The sequence below is a fragment of the Tachyglossus aculeatus genome, chromosome 21 (genome assembly GCF_015852505.1).
Source record: "Tachyglossus aculeatus isolate mTacAcu1 chromosome 21, mTacAcu1.pri, whole genome shotgun sequence".
In the NCBI taxonomy this organism is placed as follows: Eukaryota; Metazoa; Chordata; class Mammalia; order Monotremata; family Tachyglossidae; genus Tachyglossus; species Tachyglossus aculeatus.
The window spans coordinates 32,462,602-32,487,332 of NC_052086.1; the positions used below are offsets into that span (position 1 = coordinate 32,462,602).

The window sequence follows — 24,731 nt, forward strand, 5'->3', positions numbered from 1 at the left end:
ATTTTATTTGTACATATTTACTATTCTATTTTTGTTAACGATGTGCATCTAGCTTTAATTCTATTTGTTCTGATGACTTGACACCTGTCCACATGTTGTCTTGTTGTCTGTCTCCCCTTTCTAGACTGTGAGCCTGTTGTTGGGTAGGGACCGTCTCTATATGTTGCCAACTTGTACTTCCCAAGCACTTAGTACAGTGCTCTACACACAGGAAGTGCTCAGTAAATACGATTAAATGAATGAATGAATGAATCTGCTAAGCCACACTGCTTCTCAAAGGGGAATGAGGTGTTCCCTTAATGAACCGCAAAAATAGTTCCATCTTTAGAAGGATAAACTCCTTTTCAAAAGATGTGTTTGGAATATGTGACATCTCCTCCAAGCGACCCTGAGCTGCAGTCCATGGATATCGGAGGGGGCTGGGCTGAGTCATTGCTGTGTGAGATTTCAAGAAACCATGGCTCCAAAGTGAAGCTCCAAACCCAACCTCGTTTTGTTTATTTATTCCAAATTAGAAGAATCCGTCTCCCACCTAATAATGTAGCAGCAGAGGCAGCTAGATGTTTAATTGCGGTAAATTAAAACCATTAATTTCATAAGCTGAGCATAATGGGGGACCATCCCAAAACTCTGCCAGAAAGATCTGGCAGCTCAGCCGACAGGCAAAACGTAGAGAGAGGGGGGAGAACAAAGCAAACATCAGCCAAATGCCAAAGACCCAAACAATCAACTAACAATAAAATGAAATCAATGATTCTTGCACCATGGGCTGAACTCTGCCAAACAGAGCCTCTACTAGACCTATCCAGCAGTGGGGGGCTTCTGGGATGCGACTGATTGATTAACTATTAATTAAACACTTGCTATATGTGAAGCACTGGAGTTCATCATCATCATCATCAATCGTATTTATTGAGCGCTTACTGTGTGCAGAGCACTGTACTAAGCGCTTGGGAAGTACAAGTTGGCAACATATAGAGACAGTCCCTACCCAACAGTGGGCTCACAGTCTAAAAGGGGGAGACAGAGAACAAAACCAAACATACTAACAAAATAAAATAAATAGAATAGATATGTACAAGTAAAATAAACAGAGTAATAAATATGTACAAACATATATACATATATACCTGTACAGGTATATATGTATATATATATATGGAGTTGATGCAGTGTAAGCAGGTCAGTCCCTGTCCCACATGGCGCTCCCAGTCTAAGTAGGAGGGAGAACCAGTATTGAATCCCCATTTTACAGATGAGTAAATGAGACCCAGAAAAGTTAAGTGATTTGCCCAAGCACACACAGCTGGCAAGTGGAGGATCCAGGAATAGAATCCAGGTCCTCTGACACCCTTGCCTGTGCTCTTACTGTACGCAAAGCACTGTACTAAAATCAGAAGGACCAGGGTCCTAATTCCAGCTCTGCCACGTGCCTGCTTTGTGACCTTCGGCAAGTCACTTAAGTTGTCTGAGCCTCAGTTACCTCATCTCTAAAATGGGGATTAAGAGTATGAGTACCATGTGGGACAGGGACAATGTCCAACCTCGTTAACTTGTATTTGCCCTAGTGCTTAGAACAGTGCTTGGCACATAGTAAGCACTTGACAAGTACCTTAAGTATTATTATTATTATTATTATTGTTTTTGTGAGATAGGCTTGATTGAGTCTTCTCTTTGGGTTATGCTGGAGTTCATTCATTCAATCATATTTATTGAGTGCTTACTGTGTGCAGAGCACTGGACTAAGCACTTGGGAAGTACAAGTTGGCAACATATAGAGACGGTCCCTACCCAACAGTGGGCTCACAGTCTAGAAGGAGGAGACAGAGAACAAAACAAAACATATTAACAAAATAAAATAAATAGAATAAGTATGTACAAGTAAAATAAATAGAGTAATAAATCTGTACAAACATATATACATATATACAGGTGCTGTGTGGAGAGGAAGGAGGTAAGGTGGGGGGGATGGGGAGGGGGAGGAGGGGGAGAGTTGTTTTATCTGCCCTTGTGGTGGACTCAGCTCTCGGAAAGCTAGATTTGAAACAAAATCAGTGGTGGATTGGCGCTCAGAACAGTGCTTTGCACATGGTAAGTGCTTAACAAATGCCATCATTATTATTATTATTATATCATTTCATCTTTCCTTATGTCTCTATCACCAAACCTCCTACCTTATTCTTAGACTAGACTGTGAACTCAATGTGGGCAGGAATGTTTCTGTTGCTGATACATTGTACTCTCAATCAATCAATCAATCAATCAATCGTATTTATTGAGCGCTTACTATGTGCAGAGCACTGTACTAAGCGCTTGGGAAGTACAAATTGGCATCACATAGAGACAGTCCCTACCCTACAGTGGGCTCACAGTCTAAAAGGGGGAGACAGAGAACAGAACCAAACATACCAACAAAATAAAATAAGTAGGATAGAAATGTACAAGTAAAATAAATAAATAAATAAATAAATAAATAAATAGAGTAATAAATATGTACAACCATATATACATATATACAGGTGCTGTGGGGAAGGGAAGGAGGTAAGACGGGGGGATGGAGAGGGGGACGAGGGGGAGAGAAAAGAAGGGGCTCAGTCTGGGAAGGCCTCCTGGAGGAGGTGAGCTCTCAGCAGGGCCTTGAAGGGAGGAAGAGAGCTAGCTTGGCGGATGGGCAGAGGGAGGGCATTCCAGGCCCGGGGGATGACATGGGCCGGGGGTCGATGGCGGGACAGGCGAGAGCGAGGTACAGTGAGGAGATTAGCAGTGGAGGAGCGGAGGGTGCGGGCTGGGCAGTAGAAGGAGAGAAGGGAGGTGAGGTAGGAGGGGGCGAGGTGATGGACAGCCTTGAAGCCCAGGGTGAGGAGTTTCTGCTTGATGCGCAGCTCTCCCAAATGCTTTGTACAGTGCTTTGCACACAGTAAGCACTCAATAAATACGATTGAATGAATTAATGAATGAATGAATTGTGAAGCCCCTTGAAGACTAGGGACTAATTCTCACCTGTGTATTCTATGTCAGTTCTTAACACAGGAGAATAGCACTATTACTACTATGATCAGATTCACCTCATCCCATAAGATTACCCATTCATGAAGAGGAAGATGCAAATTTGGATAGAGATTGAATTTCAGGAGATGGGCTATTGTTTCCTCTGCTAAGTAGTTTAGTTTGGACCTATAAGAAAACTAGAATAAAGGTGGCTTAACTTTCATCTTGGCTTTCTTCCCTAGGACAGCACATCTGGAAGCACAATATAAAACGAATAATGGTAGTGGCATTACATGCCAAGCATTGTACTAAACTATGGGGTGGAGCTAAGGTAAACAGGTTGGGCATAGCCCCTATCTCACACTGGACTCACAATCTAATGTGAACAGAAAACAGGTATTAAATCCCCATTTTCCAGATGAGGAAACTGCGGCTCAGAGAATTTAAGTGGCTTGCCCATGATTCCATAGCAGGCAAATGGCAAAGCCAGTATTAGAACCTGGTTCTTTGATTCCCAGGCCCCACTGCTTCCAATGAATCTGAGTCCCAGCTACCTTTGTCTCAGATGCCCAGGTACTTTGACCCCAGTTTAATTCCACTAACTGATATATAAATCTAAATATTGGTTACCTTGGAGCTTTGTGAAGACATGAGTTTGTAGCCATGATTGACTAAGATTTATGTTATTACCTTTCTCTAGACTTTCTTCAAAACTGTTGAAGTTCTTCTGCTGCCCAATTGGGTTGCTGTAACTGAGGTAAGAGTAAAGAAAATTTCCAACATTGTTTGGGTGTAGCCATGCCTACTGTAAGATTGGGGAATACAATAATCTCACATTAGTACCAAAAGAAGCAATAGGTGCCCATGTCCTATTTCTGGCCAAAAGAGACTGCCTGAGGGCTGATCAGTGGCTTAGTCTTTATGTCCATTTTCTCTCTAAGTTGTCTGGGGAGACCATTTTTGAGTGGTTCTTCTGATGGAAAAAAGAGGAGGTGGAATCCTCAACTCCTCAGGAGAGGATTTTGGTTGTCAGCATATTAAGTTACTCACAGATCTGCAATCAGAATTGGGCTATTGACTGTCCCAAAGGAGAGCCATTTACTTCTCTGTGCCTCAGTTACCTCATCTGTAAAATGAGGATGAAGACTGTGAGCCCCATCTGGAACAACCTGATGACCTTGTATCTCCCCCCCAGCACTTTGAACAGTGCTTGGCACATAGTAAGCACCTAACAAATACCTTCATTATTATCCAGTAGACTGTCTGCTTGTGGCATTTATCAGGCACTTAGTACAGTGCTCCACACAGAGTGAACACTCACTACCACTGTTTGATTATTCAAGTCAGTCCACAAACACTTTCTGTTTTAGGCACTGTTAGTAGATGTTCTGAAATGTTGAAGAAATCTAAATTCATTAAGAAGTAAACATTTGTGTCAAATCAGGTTGATAGTCTTGATTTCATATTTTCAACAGTGTCAGAATTCATATTTTGGGTTTAGAAATCCCAGAGTTTTATGTTGGCAAAAGACCTCAGGAGTCCCTCCCAAAGTTTGTAAAATGATGGATTTCAGATGAAATATCCCTTGCCCAAAGCATAACCAATTAGAGTCCATTTGGGAGTTTTCACATTTGGGAGACTTTTTAATCTGTATGTGAGAGACACTGCCAGGATTTCTTAAAGGAAAAATGAGTTTTAGGTATTGTTTAAATACACAATTTTCACAATTGTTCTGTAACAGAACAGAAGAAGCAGCGTGGCTCAGTGGAAAGAGCACAGGCTTTGGAGTCAGATATCATGGGTTCAAATCCCGGCTCCGCCACTTGTCAGCTGTGTGACTTTGAGCAAGTCACTTCACTTCCCTGGCCTCAGTTACCTCATCTGTAAAATGGGTAGTAAGACTGTGAGCCCCACGGGGGACAACCCTATCACCTTGTAACCTCCCCAGCGCTTAGAACAGTGCTTTGCACATAGTAAGCGCTTAATAAATGCTATTATTATTATTATTATTACATACTGACAAAAATCTTTTGGCTCATACCCTAGGATCTCCTTTATTTCTTCATTTAGAAAGAGTGTCTTTACCAAGCAAGAATTTCACAATTATCTATTAAAGTTCAGTAATTGTAAATCAGTCAAGAAACCTTGCATGTGCCCCAGTCCATAGAGTCTAATGGAATCCATTTAAGATGGACTAAAATTTAACTACTTTCTTGTTCCATCTGGGAAAAAGTACATTGCAGGATAACCTAGTTCATTTAGATTGGGCAGATGTAAGTGTACCTTTAGATTAAGAAGGAGTCCAGCAGTTTCAGTGAAGGTGGGAGGGCCTGGGAATAGCCAGTTTCACTAGCCTTCGGAGCAGGGCTGCAGTTGGCTTTCAAAGTCATTTAGTATATTAATTCCCAGGGAAACCAAACCTCCCCACTACAAAGGGTTCTCGGGGGAAATTTTGCAGCAAATAAGTGAAACATGCTTGAGCAATAAGCTCAGCAGTCGAAAGTTCATTGGAACCGAGATTGATTAATATTATCCTTTCCTCTTTTCCAGCAGACCTCTGTGTTGATCGATTTGATTGAAACAATTGATGTGGTGATGGGGCATATATCTTACAATCTGAAAGCAAACACTGAATTTGTTTCCATTGAGGGATCTTCTACAGTAGCAGGTAGAGTTCAAAGGCAGCATTTAAGAGCCTGGATGTACTACAGCCTGGGGGATAATAACGTAAAGAGCTTTTTACACTTTGTCTGGGATTGGGGTCTTCAGGAGGTAGAAGAGACAGGAAATTAAGAATGGATGAAGTATCATTCTTTGTCAATTGTGTTCATCCCTTTAAGATTAGCCAGCTAGTTAAGAAAAAAAACAATCCACCCTCTTTTAGCCTCTTTAAGCTCCTGTAAAATTACATTTGGGGAAAACACATGTAAATTGATGTAGAGTGCTTAAGCCAATGATGCATGATCAGATCTGTGTGAATCTTTTATGTTGGCTTTGAAGCTGAAAGATTTAACTGCAGCAATATTCTTAACTCAGAGAGAGAGAATAAAATAGTGACAGAGCATGGTTGTCTCAAGGTGTTTTTTATACCAAGCACTACAATTATTAGGGGAAATTTGGCCATTGAAAATAACCTTTTGTCTCACACCATCAGATACCCTACTATCTTTCCAACCTTAAAAATCGCTATCAGTGTAGCATGTCAGTGTCTAAAACGTCATTTGACTGCAAAATCTAAGCAACGCAATATGAGACTAATTGTCTTGTAACTCAGTTGCCAAGGTAGTCGTCCTCTGAATATTTCAACATCAATGTGTCTATGCAACTGATAGCTCCGTCATCACTAGGCTCTGTTACTTATCACTTTTCCCTTTTCATTTTCTGGGTCCTATTAGAGGACAAAAGTGAGCAGCAGCTATGAATTCCTGGTTGATCAGTAGAGTATTGATTGAGATTTACAGGGTACATCGAACCATAAATAGAAATGCTGCCATGTTCTACCAATCCCCCCACAAGAGCCTGGGTTTGGGAGTCAGAGGTCATGGGTTCTAATCCCTGCTCCGCCACGTCAGCTATGTCACTTAACTTCTCTGAGCCTCAGTTACCTCATCTATAAAATGAGGATTAAGACTGTGAGCCCCACATGGGACAACCTTGATTACCTTGTATTCCCTGCCCCCCACAAGGGCTTAACAAATACCAACCATTATTATTATAGAACATGGAGTACCCTTCAGATTGCAATTATTTCAAAATGCAAAACTCCCATCAGGCTTTTGACTCCACATTTGGTTTAGTTCAGCAGATGTCTTGTGACACCCCGCACCTTTCCTCAACTCATTCTTTTTCCTTGAAGAAATTACTTTTGAAAGGTAATTATACTCTACAGGAGGCTGATTTTATTTGCTTTTAAACAGCTGGGCTTTACCATCCTTATTTACAGTAGCTGTGGAAAGAGAAACTCCAGTTTACATTGTCAGGTTGTAAAGGATATTGATTTTTCTCCCTCTTTAAAATTTTGCTTGCTCTTCAGATTACTCACTGGTCAAAGTGCCTCCTGAGAAGATGAGTTTTCCTCACTACCGCTTTCCATCTCAGGGACAGAGTTACATTGAAATTCCCCTGGAGGCTTTTCACAGTAAAGGTAAGTGCAGGTGTTTTCAGTTATGATCCAAGAGTGGGGCAGCAGCTCCTGAAAAGACAACACTGCTCTGAAGACTGTGAGCCCACTGTTGGGTAGGGACTGTCTCTATATGTTGCCAACTTGTACTTCCCAAGCGCTTAGTACAGTGCTCTGCACACAGTAAGCGCTCAATAAATACGATTGATGATGATGATGTAGGATCTTGGTTCAGCTGTCTCTCATTCCCCCTGGCTTTCAACTCGAACCCTGGCCTACCACATTAATCAGTAGATTTAGCACAACCAGGCAGTTAGCATTCCATCCTTCTGCCATCGCTATTCAAAGTCCTCTTTCTAAAAACACATCAATGCATAAAACGAGCGTAGCTTTTTAATAATAATAATAATGATAACATTTATTAAGCATTTATTAAGCACTTACTATGTGCAAAACACTGTTCTAAGTACTGGGGAGGTTACAAGGTGATCAGGCTGTCCCATGGTGGGCTCACAGTCTTAATCCCCATTTCACAGATGATGTAACTGAGGCACAGAGAAGTGAAGTGACTTTACATAATCATTTTACAGATGATGTAACAGGCACAGAGAAGTGAAGTGACTTGCCAAAGCCACACAGGTGACAATTGTAAGAGTTGGGATTTGAACCCATGACCTCTGACTCCAAAGCCCATGCTCTTTCCAGCCACGCTGCTTCTCATGGAAAGACCATGTGCCCGAGATACAACCAAGATCTTCTAGACTGTGAGCCCACTGTTGGATAGGGACTGTCTCTATATGTTGCCAACTTGTACTTCCCAAGCGTTTAGTACAGTGCTCTGCACACAGTAAGCGCTCAATAAATATGATTAAATGAATGAATGAGAGTCAGTATAGCTGAATTCTAACTCCAGCTCTGACATTGACCTGCTGTGTCACCTTGGGCAAGTCATTGAACTTCTCTGTGTGTAAGTGTCTGTGTCTCTGTGTCTGTCACCCGTCATCCGGGGGAGGGTTCATTCAGTAATTGGTGAGGCGAGAGAGAGAGGCCGGGAATGGAAAGCCTGAGTTTTATATAAAATTCATTCCGTGAGGCAAATTGAATTATTTAGTTGTTTAGGTGCAATGGATTGAGCTTCCCTTTTGGGAGGAATGCGACCAATTAGCAATATTCGAGCTTCCCTAACGGAGGAACACAATCATATGTTAATCACATGTGGGTGAGGCAGCTAACTCTCACCCATGTGCACTTCCCACTTGGGAGGAATCCACTTACTTTCCCACATGGGAGGAATCCATTCTATTACCAGCGCTTGTGGTGGGCTGCTAACTCTCACCATGTGCTCTCCCTACATGAGAGGAATCCACACACGATCCCCCATCAGCAGCAAGGCACCTGGGCCCCACCCACAAGACACTCACCCATCCCGTCGCCTTGCATCACTGTGTTGGTTGTGGTTGCAGAGTGGGCATCTGGTTTTCTGGGCAGAGAGAGACATGTGGGCTGCTACTCCTGCTGTGTGTCTCGGTGTTCTGCCCCTGAAGGTCAGCGGTGACAGGTATTTATCACCAGTGCTCCTAGGCCATTCCAGCTTTCAGCCTCAGTTTATCCAATCTCTGCCCTCCCTCCTCCTCCATACTTAATTTGATTGGCACAGGGGCGAGGGACACCTTCTGTATTCCCGGCTCGGGCCGTCAATCTAGCAGTTTTGGTTGTGGGGGCGGTATCCCACCCTCATTTCCGAGTTCCGCCTGCTGACTCAGGTGGTCACCAGATAGCATTTGACCTTGAGATGGCCGGTACTCCAGGGTCACCTTGGGACAGTGTCTTGAGAAGCCATTTGGTCTAGTGGAAAGAGCATAGGCCTCTGAACTAAAGGACCTGGGTTCTAATCCTGTCTTGGTCACTTGTCTGCGGAGTGACCTTATGCAAGTTGGTGCCTCAGTAACCTCATCTGCAAAATAATAATAATAATGTTGGTATTTAAGTGCTTACTATGTGCCAAGCACTGTTCTAAGCACTGGGGTAGATACAAGGTAATCAGGTTGTCCCATGTGGGGCTCACAGTCTTCATCCCCATTTTACAGATGAGGGAACTGAGGCCCAGATAAATGAAGTGACTTGCCCAAAGTCACACAGCTAAGTGGCAGAGCCGGGATTTGAACCCATGACCTCTGACTCCAAAGCCCGGGCTCTTACCACTGAGCCACACTGCAAAATGAAGATTAAGACTGTGAGCCCTATGTGGGACATGGACTGTGTCCAACCTGCTTAGCTTATATCTTCTCCAGCCCTTAGCATAGTACCTGACACATAGTAAGTGCTTAATAAATACCATTAAAAATAGTTTTCTTAATTGTAGAATGGGGATTAAATACCTGTTCTCCCTCCCTCTCCATCTGTGTGGTACAGGGACTGTGTCCTACCTGATTGTCTTGTCTCTACCCCGGGGCTTAGTACAGTGCTTGGCACCTAATTAAGCACCTAACACAAATTATTATTATTATTTGTGTGTGAGCCCTTGATATAGCTTTTCTCTATAGTTTCAGAACAACAATTTTTTATACTACAAAATCACCAGACCATTTGGCATGTAAATACACTATTTGGGACTAACGGGGCATGGAAAGTTACTGCCAAGGATTGGGGAAATTTAATTAACTTGATTCTACTCTATTCCCTCAAGCTTTATCAATCAAACTTATTGAGTGCTTACTATGTGCAGAGTTCTGTGTTAAGCGCTTGGGAGAGTACAGTACAACAGAATTAGCAAGCACTTTCCCTGCCCATAATGACTTTACAATTTAGAGGGGGAGGCAGGCATCAGTATGAATAGAGAAGCAGCATGGCTTAGTGGAAAGAGGCTGGGCTTGGAAGTCAAAGGTCATGGGTTCTAATCCTGCCTCTGCCACTTGTCAGCTGTGTGACTTTGGACAAGTCACTTAATTTTTCTGTGTATGTTACCTCATCTGTAAAATGGGGATTAAGACTGTGAGCCCCATCTGGGAAAACCTCATAACCTTGTATCTCCCCCAGCACTTAGTATGGCGGTTGGCACATAGTAAGTGCTTAACAAATACTATTATTGTTATAAATAAATAAACTCTATCTACCCCAGCACTCAGTACAGTGCCTGAGGCATTGGAAGCAATTAACAAAGTCCATAAAAAAAGATAAAAGCTGCAGTGGAACACTCCCCTCATGTAAAGTTTAGCAGAGACACCTAGAAGCCGAGCTAAATCTGAGTGTCTCATTGAGTGCAATAGACCACACCTACCGTTGACTCAGCTGAGGTTTGGAGAGGTGGGGGTGTCTCTAGACTGCATGTGCTACTGTGGTTGCTGTAGTAGTCAGTTGTATTTATTGAGCGTTATTGTGTGCAGAGCACTGTACTAAGCTCTCAGGAAAGTTCCAATAAAAGATACATTCCTTGCCCAAAGCAAGGTTACAGTCTAGAGAACCAGAGTCTGTTTCATTGTCTTAGACTTTAGGAAGTTCCCCAAACTGTGTATGTTCAAACAGAAATGGCTCACCTAGATAGGCTTAATAATAATAATAATTGTGGTATTTGTTAAGCACTTTGTACCAGGCACTGTACTAATTGCTGGGGTGGATACAAGCAAATTGGATTGGACACAGTCCCTATCCTCATTTTACAGATGAGGTAACTGAGGTACTGAGAGGTGAATTGACTTGCCGGTGGTCACACTGTAGACAACTGGCAGAGCTGGGATTAGGGAGGGGGAGGAGGAGAAGAAGGAGGAGAAGGAAGAGGAACAGGAGGAGAAGGGGGGAGGAAGAGGCAGAAGGCAAGGAGGAGGAGTAGCAGCAGGACAGGGAGGAGGTTAGACCTCAGTAAGCACGTCCCAACTACCCGGCCCGGAGAGCCAGGAAGGATGTGGAGGTTTCTTCCCTGGAGCCAACCAAGCTGTCTGAGCTGGGGGAAGGGAGTCTTCCTGTTCAGAGGCAGGGGTTGCTCGGAATCAATCAATCAATCGTGTTTATTGAGCGCTTACTGTGTGCAGAGCACTGTACTAAGTGCTTGGGAAGTACAAGTTGGCAACATATAGAGACGGTCCCTACCCAACAATGGGCTCACAGTCTAGAAGGGGGAGACAGAGAACAAAACAAAGCATATTAACAAAATAAAATAAATAGAATAGATATGTACAAGTAAAATAAATAGAGTAATAAATATGTACAAACATATATACAGGTGCTGTGGGGAAGGGAAGGAGGCAAGGTGGGGGGATGGAGGGGGGAGGAGGGGGAGAGGAAGGAGGGGGCTCAGTCTGGGAAGGCCTCCTGGAGGAGGTGAGCTCTCAGAATGACCTCTGCAGAGCAGGGCCAGCTGGACCCAAGGTCTCCAGGGCCACCCAGTGAGCCACAGAACTGCACCTTTCCAGAATTTAGCCTCTCCATGCCCCCCCACCCATCTCCGTAATAGTAGTGATAGCATTTATTAAGCGCTTACTTTGTGCAAAGCACTGTTCTAAGCACTGGGGAGGTTACAAGGTGATCAGGTTGTCCCACGGGGGGCTCACAGTCTTAATTCCCATTTTACAGATGAGGTAACTGGGGCACAGAGAAGTTAAGTGACTTGCCCAAAGTCACACAGCTGGCAATTGGCAGAGCTGGGATTTGAACCCATGACTCCAAAGCCCGGGCTCTTTTCACTGAGCCGTGCTGCTTCTCTAATGCCACCTTTCAAGTCAGTCAGTCATATTCACTGAGCACTTACTATGCACAGAGCACTGGACTAAGTGCCTGGGAGAGCATGGTAGAACAGTAAACAGACACAGAGCCCACAGTCTCCTTTCCCCCTCCTACCTCCCCTCACTACTCACCTACTTCAGCCCAGCCCTTACTCTTGGCTTGAAACCCAATTACTATTACGATCATGGTAATCACTATATGTAAAGCACTGTTCTAAGAGAACATCATCCCCATTTTCTATTGAAAAATTGAGTTCACTTCATTCTGGCTGCACTGTCTCAGAATTCTGAACCCCATATGTGACTGGAACCGTGTCTAATGTGATTATTTTGTTTCAACCGTAATGCTTAGTACAGTGTTTGGCATAGAAGTGCTTTTTTAAATGGTATTTAAGTGCTTACCGTGTACCAGACACTGAACTATGTGCTGGGATAGCTAATCAGGTTGGACACAGTCCATGGCCCGGATGGGGCTCACAATATTAATACCGATCTTACAGATGAGGTAACTGAGACACAGAAACGTTAAGTGACTTGCCCAAGGTTACACAGCAGATAAAAGTCTTGAACAAATGGAGTGAAAGAAGCATGCGTAACACATTCTGTCAAGTCTTTTGTGAGGCTGAATAAGAACTATGCCCACATATGACCTTAAAGGATTTGGAGTTTAGATGCACGTTTTGCTAAGTAACCTCAATAACTGCAGCCTCTTTTTTTTTTTCTTGAGTGTGATAGGCATGGAACTGTGGTCGTTAATTTGGGTTATCTCAGATATTGTTTCATTCTTTTTAAAAATATAATAATATTTTATATTTTTCTAGCGCTTTTATTTTTTCCCAAGCACTGTCACTTCTTATGTCACATTTTACACCTACAGCATCTCTGCACATATTGTATCTTCCCCAGGGCTTAGTATGGAACTTGGCACTTAGTAGGTACTTAACAAATATCACAGGTATCAATTACTATTATCTCTTGGAAGTGAGGTGTTTTTTCATTTTACAGATGAGGAAGTTGAGGCTCAGAGAAGTTATGTGGCTTGTCCAGGACACACAGCAAACCTGGGACCAGAACCCCAGAGTTTTCTGACTCCCACTCTCATCATATTCTTCCCTTTAAGGCAACACTGTGTTTGTGGCTCCATTGACTTCACTAGAAACTGAACCGAACTGTAAGAGGGAAACTGTTTCACTCCAATCATTCATTTATTCAATCATATTTATTGAGCGCTTACTGTGTGCAGAGCACTGTACTAAGCAATCCTGCCTGATATTCTAGGATATAGACTTTTCTCTGAAATTTACCCTACAGCATTCACATATCATTAAAGAACATTTCTAGATCCATCTTTAAGAAAGCAAAGGTTGGGCAGCTTTTCAAAGCAGTAAATTATTCCTTAAAGCAAACCTGAAGCTGAAACAGTGCACACACATGCATACACACACACGTGTGTCCTCTCTGACTTTCCAAGCACCTGTGTCCTTCTATGATGATTCATTGAGCTATGAGGTGAACTGACCAAAGTGAAACAGTTATGGCAGCATTTTTTCACCAAATGCTGTCTGCCTGATTAATAATAATAATGAAGGCATTTGTTAAGTGTTTACTATGTGCAAAGCACTGTTCTAAGTGCTGGGGAGGATACAAGGTGATGAGGTTGTCCCATGGGGGTGCTCACAGTCTTAATACCCATTTTACATATGAGCCCACTCTTCTAGACTGTGAGCCCACTCTTCTAGACTGTGAGCCCACTGTTGGTTAGGGACCGTCTCTATATGTTGCCAACTTGTACTTCCCAAGCACTTAGTACAGTGCTCTGCACACAGTAAGCGCTCAATAAATACGACTGAATGAATGAATATGAGATAACTGAGGCACAGAGAAGTTAAGTGACTTGCCCAAAGTCACACAGCTGACAAGCGGCTGAGCTGGGATTTGAACCCGACCTCTGACTCGCAAGCCCGGGCTCTTTCCATTGAGCCATGCTGCTTCTCAATTATGGTAATTTATGATTAACTGATTAATTATTGATTGATCAATATCGATTGATCAGTCAATTATTGATCGATTAATTAATTGATAATTAATCATAATTAATTACGATAGTTCAGTTTCCCTAAACTGGTACGGGATTCAGGCCTACACCCTTGCTGCATATGCTGAAAAGCTTGAGACCCTAAGATAGAAAGGAAATAGGCTTTGAAAATGCCAATTACAGTTTGTGGGAGGTTTCAGTTTGTCCTTGGGCCTCTTCTAGCTTGCTGTAGGCTGTTGGGGCTTTTTCCAGGACCCGATCCCATATTCAGGAATAATGATGACGACGATAATGATGGCATTTGTTAAGCACTTACTATGTGTCAAGCACTGTGTTTTGCTTTGTTGTCTGTCTCCCCTTTTAAATATGAATAAAAAAAACAAACCTCTGTTTTCTGTCTCCCCTTTCTAGACTGTGAGCCCATTATTGGGTAGGGACCGTCTCTATATGTTGACTATTTGTCCTTCCCAAGCGCTTAGTACAGTAGCACTTACATGGTAAGCACTCAATAAATACGATTGAATGAATGAATGAAAAGCACTGGGGTAGATACTAATCAATTGGGTCAGACACCATTTCACCATCACATTCTACAGAAACGATCAGGGCATTCATTCATTCATTCAATCGTATTTATTGAGCGCTTACTGTGTGCAGGGCACTGTACTGAGTGCTTGGGAAGTACAAGTTGGCAACATATAGAGATGGTCCCTACCCAACAGCGGGCTCACAGTCTAGAAGGGGGAGACAGACAACAAAACAAAACATATTAACAAAATAAAATAAATAGAATAAATGTGTACAAGTAAAATAGAGTAAAAAATATGTACAAACATATGTACATATACACAGGTGCTGTGGGGAGGGGAAGGAGGTAAGGTGGGGGGGATGGAGGGGAGGAGGAAGGAGGGCATGTCACCCCCCTCCTTAAAAATCTCCAGTGGTTGCCTATCAACTTCCGTATCAAACAAAAACTCCCATTGGCTTCAAAGCTCACCTTGCCCCTTCTTACCTCACCTCCCTTCTTTCCTTCTACAACCCAGCCTGCACATTCCACTTCTTTTAGACTGTGAGCCCACTGCTGGGTAGGGACTGTCTCTATATGTTGCCAACTTGTACTTCCCAAGCGCTTAGTACAGTGCTCTGCACACAGTAAGCGCTCAATAAATACGATTGATGATGATGATGATGATGGTGCTAACCTTTTCAATGTGCCTCGTTCTCGCCTGTCCCTCCATCCACCCTGGCCCACATCCTACCTCTGGCCTGGAACGCCCTCCTTCCTCAAATCCACCTAACAATCACTCTTCCCCCCTTTCAAGCCCCAACTGAAGGCTCACCTCCTCCAAGAAGCCTTCCCAGACTAAGCCCCCCTTTTCCTCTGCTCCCCTCCCTTCCCACATCACCTCAACGCACTCCCTTTACTCTCCCCCCTCTCTCCCCGCCCCACAGCACTTAAATATATAGGTATATAACTATAATTCTATTAATTTATATAGATACCTGTTTACTTGTTTTGATGTCTGTGTCCCCCTTCTATACTGTAAGTCTGTTGTGGGCAGGGATTGTCTCTCTTTATTGCTGAATTGTACTTTCCAAGCACTTAGTACAGTACTCTGCACACAGCAAGCACTCAGTAAATACAATTGAATGAATGAATGAATGGATGACCCACAGGGAGCTTGCAGTAGGAGTGAGAACAAGTATGGAATCCCCATTTTATAGTTGAAGAAACTGAGGCACAGAGAAGATAAGTGACTTGCCCAAGGTCACACAGAAAGTACGTGGCAGAACTGGGATTAGAACTCGGATCCTCTGGCACCCACGCCCAAGATTTCTCCGCTAGGCCATGCTGCTACCCATGAACCTGTACCTTTCCACATTTAAAACAATTTCAAATGTTCAGAACAATTCCAAGATGGACTGAAAAATTAGAAAAGCTAATCAAGGGCAAAACCAGCCAAGTGGCCTAGGCCAAACACCTTGAATGAATTAACCTCAGAATGTATCATTTCCAAGCTTGAAAGGTTGACATATATAAATGGGATCTAACAGACGAGGCTGTAAAAAACATCTGCGTGATTACTACTACTTATAAAACAGACATCTGTTCCTACTCCGATGCTAAAGAAGCAGAAACACTCCATATGCAGATAGCAAACAAACAATAGAAACCCAAACACCTCAGTTTCATGAGCTTTTTGCAGGCTGCCTGTTGAAAGCTACAGGTTGCCAGGGAGCCCCTTGAAAATACTGGAATTCCTCCTTGATACTAAACCCCTGCCATTAATGTCCACTCTGTGGAGGAAGTGGCCCTCGTGACTTCTTGAGCGGGACATGTGTCTTGTTCATATGTATCTCTGACAAAATGGGAGAGTTTGCAGTCAGGGCTGAAAAGATCCAAAATGGTGGCTTTCAGATCTATTAGTAGTTTAGTAGCCCACCCGCTTAAAATTCTGTCTTTGTTTCACCTCCAAACTCTTATTAAAAAGTTGACACATCTGATCCCCTGCCACAGATGAGTGATTCATGTAATGGTTGAATTTATCCCACTCATCACTCAGGGCCTAATTTCAGCCTCCTAGACAGCAACAATTCTTAACCATGCCCCAGTGGTCTGATTTGATTCTCACTCTTTTTGTTCCTTGTCATTTGTTGCCATCTGAGCAGCAGCGTGGCTCAGTGGAAAGAGCCCGGGCTTAGGAGTCAGAGGTCATGGGTTCAAATCCTGGCTCCGCCACTTGTGTGACTTTGGACAAGTCACTTAACTTCTCTGTACCTCAGTTACCTCATCTGTAAAAGGGGGATTAAGACTAGGAGCTCCACGTGAGACAACCTGATCACCTTGTATCCTCCCCAGCTCTTAGAACAGTGCTTTGCACATAGGAAGCATCATCATTAATCATATTTATTGAGTGCTTACAGTGTGCAGAGCACTGTACTAAGTGCTTGGGAAGTACAAATTGGCAACATATAGAGACAGTCCCTACCCAACAGTGGGCTCACAGTCTAAAAGAAGCACTACAAATGCCACCATTATTATTATTATCTGTTATCTGAATGGTGCGTGAAGCTCTGGAAAGTTGGGCATTTGAATGAACAAGTACAGTATCGTCCAGTTGTAATGAGAGATGTAGATTTCTCCTGGGAGTTTCTTCAAAGGTTAACCTCTCTGCCAACTTTTCCCTCCTCACAGCTTGGACAACCATTATTGGCCTTCTCTACCACAGGGTGCACTATTACTTCAACAATATCAGACCGACAAGCACAAAGTAAGTCTTTTACTAAAAGGGCATTTTCCCTTCATCAGCAACCCACTGGCTCGCATACACATTAGAAAAATAAATAACAGAGAAACAATTTAAGGAAAATAAAGCTCTAGTTGCAACTGGTAATATTTCCTTCAGTAACTTTTATCTATCTCCTTTCTCTTTGCTTATATCGTGACCCATACACTCAATCATTCCATGGTAATTTTTGAGCACTTACTCTGTGCAGAGTGCTGTACTAAGTGCATGGGAAAGTAAAATACAACAGAGTTGTTAATGAGGTCTCCTACCCACAAGGAGCTTATCTCTAGAGGGAATTTAATCTATAAAATCTGTTGCTTTGGCGTCTTCTTGACCCCTGGGACTAAGAGCCCTGAAGGAAGTAGCATGGTCTAGTGGAGAAAACACAAGCCTGGGAGTCTGAGGACCTGGGTTCTAATTATGACTCCACCACTAGCCTGCTGGGTGACTTTTGATAAGTCTTTTTCTTTCTGTCACAGATTCCTCAACTGTAAAATGGGCATGCAATACTTGCTTTTCCTCCTAATGATAATAATTATGGCATTTGTTAAGCGCTTACTATTTGCCAGGCACTGTACTAAGTGCTGGGGTGGATACAAGCAAGTCAGGTTGGACACAGTCCCTGTCCCACGTGGGGCTCACAGTCTCAATCCCCATTTTACAGATGAGGGAACTGAAGCACGGAGAAGTGAAGTGACTTGCCTAAGGTCATATAGCAGACAAGTAGCAGAGCCAGGATCAGAACCCATGACCTTCTGATTCCCAGGCCTGTGCTCTATCCGCTATGCTATGCTCCTTCTTAGACTGTGATCCCCAGGACAAGCACTGTGACTGACCTGATTAAATTGTATCTACCCCAGCACTTAGAACAATGCTTGATACACAGTAAGCACTTAACAAGTGCCATAAAAACCAACTGAAGATATCTATTCTTCTCCATCCTATGCAACATCCTTCTTTGATTCTCCATCCCGTTCTATTTCTTCCAATTTTTGACTCCAACCTCTCTCAAAATAGCATAGTCAAGTAATGCTTTTCTTGGTCTGGTGCAGGTCATCTTTTAAATTCCAAATGATGGTTCATTTTATACTTAGAAATGCCAGCGTGGCCTCTTCATTTTTATTACAAGGGTCATTAGATAGCAAATCCATTCTCTTATCGCTGAAACTTTGTGACACTTAACTGAATCTAAAGGCCTACTGTAGTGCTTGTTCCAGTGAATGATCAAATATTAATTGATGAGGACACTGATGGCCTTATTTTTGTGCATTTATTAGTGTCAAAGACATTACTGATAGAGGCGAAGGAGAAATGAATATTCACACGGGAACCTGCTCAGATCCAACTCCTCTTAACATTTGCAAGGCCTTATGTGTAAATCATTATGTTTTGCTTACGAGCAAGTCTGAATAATTTATTGCTGAATTTAAGTGTCTGTAGAGGAAATCAAATTAGGACCACTTCTTCCTGCAACAAAGCAAAAATAGAATCACCCTAAATTATTCATCCTTCATCCCAATTTTTATATACATGCTTGGATCTGGACCCCTCCTGAAAGAAGAGATCAACATGAGATAGATGAAAGGGTGAGAAGGGCTGCCACTGGCCTGTAACATTTCTTGCTAATATGAAGAAATGGAAGGTATGCTTTAGATATGTGGAAATGGCATCTAGGGTGTTCCAAATTGCTTATTAAGGTAAACACCAATGGTTTAGCCTCATTCAGTGAGAGGATGCCTGCTATTTTGACATCTTGGTGCAGGAGTATCAAAAGATTAATTTTAGAAACTGAGCGAATACATTCCTGAAACCTAAAATCATCATTTTCTCAGACAGCTCTTCATTCACTCTCCCTTCTCATGGACTGACTGTACTCTGAAGAACTAGAGTGAGAACATTATTTGGAACTTGAGAAACTAAATCATTCCATAGTATTTATAGAGCTTTTACTTTTTGCAGAGTACTATACTAAGGGCTTAGGAGAGTACAATAGGATTGGTAGACACAATCCCTGCTCTCAGGGAGTTTACAATCTAGCTGGGAAGACAGACACTAAAATAAATTATAGATACGGTAAAGTGACAGAGTTTAAAGCTAGGTACTTGACCCATCCCCTCCTTTCCACAGTGCTAAGTGATTAGAGGGTGGAGACTTCAGGGCATAGGTAATATGAAAGTGTTGAAGTGGCAATCGAATGGAAAATAGAATGAGGAGATGGGAGATTAGTAAGGGAAGACCAAGAGAAGGTGTGATTTTAGAAGGGCTTTGGAGAAGGGGAATGCAGTGGCTTGTTGGATGTGAAGGGAAAGGGAGTCCCAGGCACAAGGAAAGGCAAGAGCTAGGAGCCCATGGCAAGACAGAGAAGAAAAAGGCCCATTGAGTAGTTTGGCATCAGAGATGCCATGTTTATGAGCTGGGATGTAGTGGGAGAGGAGTGAGGATCAGTATAAGGGAGAGAGTGCCTTATTAATTAATTGCCTTAAAGGCCAGGATGAGGAGTTTCTACTTGATGCTGGGCAACCATCAGTCAATTCTGAGGCATGGGGAAACATGCCCAGAGCAAAGATCAGGAGGATGAGGATCTTAGCCATCAATCTCACTGCTGGGTACTTTCCTGGCAAATGCTAGAATCACAGTCATTCATTTAGCTGAAGCACTTCATTTTCTTCTTTCATCCTTCCTGGCAGGGGCAGCTCTGTCTAGGACTGAGGGATCTAGTTTCTAAAATGCTTCATGGAAATTGCCCCCAAAAAAGTGCTTTACTGAGAGGATGGGGAGCAGTTGTGGGGGGTAGTGGTAACAAAGCTAATGAAATAATCTCTCAATCCAAGGACAGAAAGTGAAAACCCCATCCTATACTATGCTCATAGGTGCCCGCCTCATGGGTGAATGAAGAGAAATATCCTCCCCCGGACAAGTTTGATTGAACCCCCCCCCCCCCACCCCCCCCACCCCTGTCTCTGTCAAGACCTTAGAATTTCCAATTAGGATTGAAACAATCCAAAATAGTGGGTTTCTAGCCTATTAGCTCCTGGAAGCCTATCCCTTCCAATGCCTCATACCTACTAAAATCCTGGTCCCTTCTCTCCAACACACTCAATATGAAAATCTGGCTCCTATGCCTGTGCTCATGTCAGAGGTGTTCTTTTAACTCTCAGTCTGGAAACTTAATTTATCATCATTTTTGGAAAGAAGCCCTGGCACAGAGGTAAGGGCCAAGGTATAAGAACATTTAAAGAGAGGGAGGAGAAGTGGGCAGAGGAGGAGGCTGAGAGGGAGAGTGAAAGAGACAGAGAGGAGAGAGACCGTTTCTAAATTGGCCAAGTGAAACATTTTATTTGCAAAAACTCTGGCTTGTCATTGTTCACTTTTCTTGAAGAAGTGTTTGAGAACATTCCTGCAGTTCCATGACTGTATTCGTTCTGTGTTTTATCGTCACATTTTTTTTAGAAGAGTGGCACACACGGGAACACTTTTGTCAAAACCACAAATCAGTCAATGACATTTATTGAATGCCTATTCTGTGCAGATCACTGAACCCAGTGTTTGGAAAAGTAAAGTACAACAGAGTTGGTAGATCCTGTGATTTATCCACAGATCCCCACCCACAGAGTCTGCAATCTATAGGATGAAAAAGACCTTAAAATAGATTATGGATAGGGAAAATAGTTGAATATAAGAATATTTACGTGAGTAGAAATGCTGAGGGACTGGAGTTGTAGCAAAGTGCTCAAGGGGTACACAGCCAAGTGTGTAGCTGAGACAGAAGGGAGGGTGGATGGGGAAATAAAAGGCTTAATCTGGCAAGATCCTTTGGAGGAGATGTGATTTTAGAAGGATTTTGAAGGTGAGGAGAGTGGTGGACTGTCGGCTATCAGAGAGGGAGGGAATTCCAGGCCTGAGGGAGAACAAGGGTGAGGGTTGGCGGCGAAATTGAAGAACAGATGGTAGGTTGGCATTAGAGAAAGTGTGTGTGGTTTGCATTGCAGTAGATCAGTGAGGTTAGGTAGGAGGTTAAAGCCAATGGTAAGGTTGTTTATTATCAAGTAAGCTTGTTTATTATCAGGAAGTGTATTCTATTTCTACAGCCTTCCCAATGCTCCTTGAGAAATCAAATAAATACCTTTCAAGAGGATCGACCCCTCCACACGCATTTCCACTGTCCAAAGATTCTCACTCTCTTGGGATCCTTGGAATTACATTTCCAGACTGTTCAACTAATAATGAGTATTATTATTGTTAATATTCATCTTTCACTGAGGTCTGCAGCATTAACAGAGAGACCATGATGTTCATGATTACGACAAACCAAATCACCTCATTTTATAAAAGAATTCACATTAAATGTCAGTTCTACTGAGCTAAAAATATCTTTTAACTTGGTGGATTTATAAAAGCATGACAGCCACAGTGCATTGCAATGTCACCCTGCTTATTAATTCTGATGTCCCTAAAACTCAAAAGCACTTCAGAAGGTGAAGTTTTTTTTTACCATAATGAACTCTATAAATACTTCAATGCAGTTTTGTATTGCAATATCCTTAGGGGTATTTTACTGGTGTCATGTTTTCTTTTTTCATTTCCTTTGAGCGATCTTGCTCCTTAGTAGAGTTCTTTTCAGAGCTTAGAGTAGTTTTTAAAATAGATTTAATTTTACTGTAAAAATAATGAAGCAGTTGACTTGCTTGGAACAATGTAATTCAGGTAGCCCTGCAGTTCTTGTCCCTTATTGTATTTTATTTCAATGTCTGTCTACTCCCAGATGGTAAGCTCCTTGAGGGCAGGTATCATGTCTACTATCTCTAGTATATCTCTGTCTCTCCCAAGTGCTTAGTACAGTGCTCTGTTCAGAGGGAGTGCTCCTGGCCTAGTGGAAAGAGCATGGACCTGGGAATCAGAAGACCTGTGTTCTAATCCCAACTCAGCCAGTTGCCTGTTGTGTGACTTTGGGCAGATCAGTCTACAATAATAATAATAATAATAATAATGATGGCATTTGTTTAGTGCTTACTATGTGCCAAGCACTGTTCTAAGTGTTGGGGTAGATACAAGGTAATCAGGTTGTCCCATGTGGGGCTCACAGTCTTAACCTCCATTTTACAGATGAGGTAACTGAGGCCCAAGGAAGTTAAGTGATTTGCCCAAAGTCACACAGCTGATAAGTGGCAGAGCTGGGATTAGAACCCATGACCTCTGACTCCCAAGCCCTTGCTCTTTCCACTAATCCACGCTGCTTCTCTATCAATCGAGCGCTTAGAACAGTGCTTTGCACATAGTAAGCGCTTAATAAATGCCATCATTATTATTATTATTATTATTGAGCACTTACCATGTACTGTACTAAGCCCTTGGGAGAGTAAAATAGAGCAGAATTAGCAGACATGTTCCCTGTTCACAATGAGCCTACAGTCTAGAGGGAGAAACAGATATTAATATACATACATAAGTTATAATATATAACTTTCAGATATATACCTAAGTGCTGAGAGGCTGAGGGTGGGGTGAATATGAAATGCTCAAAGGTCACAGATCTAAGTGCAAATCACAACTTCTCTGTGCTTCAGTTTCCTCTATGGTTTCTACTTAGACCACGAACCTCATATAGGACAGGGACTGTGTCCGACCTGATTAATTTATATATACTGGGATGAATATTAACAATAATAATACTCATTATTAGTTGAACAGTCTGGAAATGTAATTTCAAGGATCCCAAGAGAGTGAGAATCTTTGGACAGTATATGCTTAACGCATAGTATTCTTTCCAGTAGGTCATGCTGCTTCTCACAATATAATAATACAGAAGCAGCTTGGCTTAGTGGATAGAGTATGGTCCTGGGAATCAGAAGGACCTGGGTTCTAAACCTGAATCAGCCACATGCCTGCTGTGTGACCTTGGGCAAGTCACTTCAATTGTCTGTGCCTCAGTGGCCTCATCTGTAAAATGGAGATTAAGACTGTGAGCCCCATGTGGGACAGAGACAGTGTCCAACCTGATTAACTTGCATTTACCCCAGTATTTAGAACAGAAATTATTATTGATTGAATATTTTACTTAAGGTAGTTTGTTTTGGACTTCTAATTTTCACTTATAGAAAACATCTTCTTGACATCATAGAGTAACGGATGAAAGGGCATTTTTCTTTGCAGAATTTTGATCGTTTCATATTTACAACTCTAAGGAACCACCTGAGAGTTTTTTTGCCTAGCTCTTTTTCATTGTAATATATGAAAATCATTACAAGTTTAGTAGGGACAGATGTGTGCTCTCCAATACCGTGGGCTTTCATCTGGGGTTTTGTGTAATGAATTTTTACTTGAGATGGTTAGTGTGATGTTTCACTGTATAACCTTGCAACAAAATTTACTACAAAACCTCTTCCTAGTTAGAATTCCCTATTTGTATTAACAATCTACAAAGTTATCAGAAAAAGCAACCCAACAATCAGATTCATTAAAGAGAAAAGTAGTCTTTTTCCATTTGGCATGGATACGGATTCTTCACTTTTAGATTGTGAATTCTATGTGTGATAGGGATTGTGTCAGATTTGATTGTAGTGTCTTTGTGCCAGTGCTTAGCTCCACGCTGGAGACTTAGCAAGTGCTTAATACCACAATTATTATTATTATCAGTATTATTTGTAGAAGAGTGGTTCAAAATGAACTACTACTGGGAAAGCTGGCATAAGTGGGGATATTAAAATCCCTAAACAGCAGGATGCATGTCAAGAAGGGCAACCCTCACACCCTTCCTACAGATGGTTCATTTTCACCATCAGTGAAAGAATCTTTTGCTGGGTGATGGGATCCAGTTACTGCATTGCTGATATTCATATGTCCCTAGATTCAGTCCTAAATTAGAAACAGAGGCTCTGGCTGCATGCCCTTTCTCTCAGTCTGTAACTGTTTTGCATGAGTTGCAGTGTGGCCTAGAGGCCTGGGTGTCATGACTTGGGTTCTAATCCCGTCTCTGCCACTTGCCTGCTGCGTGACCTAGGGCAAGTCACTTCTCTGTGCCTCAGTTCCTCCTTCTGCAAAGTGGGAATCCTTTGTTGTCTGTCTCCCCCTTCTAATAATGAAATAATAATAATAATTATGGCATTTGTTAAGCGCTTATTATGTGCAAAGCACTGTTCTAAGCGCTGGGGAGGGGAAACAAGGTAATGAGGTTGTCCCATGTGGGGCTCACAGTCTTAATCCCCATTTTACAGATGAGGGAATTGAGGCTCAGAGAAGTTTAGTGACTTACCCAAGGTCACACAGCAGACGTGGCAGAGTCGGGATTTGAACCTATGATCTCTGGCTTCAAAGCCCATGCTCTTTCCACTGAGTCATGCTGCTTCTAGCCTGTGAGCCCGCTGTTGGGTAGGGACCGTGTCTATATGTTGCCAACTTGTACTTCCCAAGCGCTTAGTACAGTGCTCTGCACACAGTAAGCACTCAATAAATATGATTCAATGAATGAATGAATGAATACCTGTTCACCCTCCAACTTAGACTGTGAGCCCCATGTGGGACTTAAATATCTTGTATCTACCTCAGCGCTTAATACAGTGAGTGCTTAGCACATATTGAGTTCAACA

The 24,731-nt window shown here is 42.5% G+C and overlaps 1 protein-coding gene across 1 annotated transcript in view; it reads left to right on the plus strand.

The window, feature by feature from the left end:
• Positions 1-24,731, plus strand: part of ADGRD1 (adhesion G protein-coupled receptor D1) — a 398,243-nt gene that overhangs the window by 59,822 nt on the left and 313,690 nt on the right. Inside the window, exons 9-12 of the mRNA XM_038763906.1 lie at positions 3,689-3,745; positions 5,539-5,656; positions 7,022-7,132; positions 17,055-17,130. Coding sequence (XP_038619834.1) covers positions 3,689-3,745; positions 5,539-5,656; positions 7,022-7,132; positions 17,055-17,130 — 362 coding nt within the window. The remainder of the gene's footprint in view (positions 1-3,688; positions 3,746-5,538; positions 5,657-7,021; positions 7,133-17,054; positions 17,131-24,731) is intronic.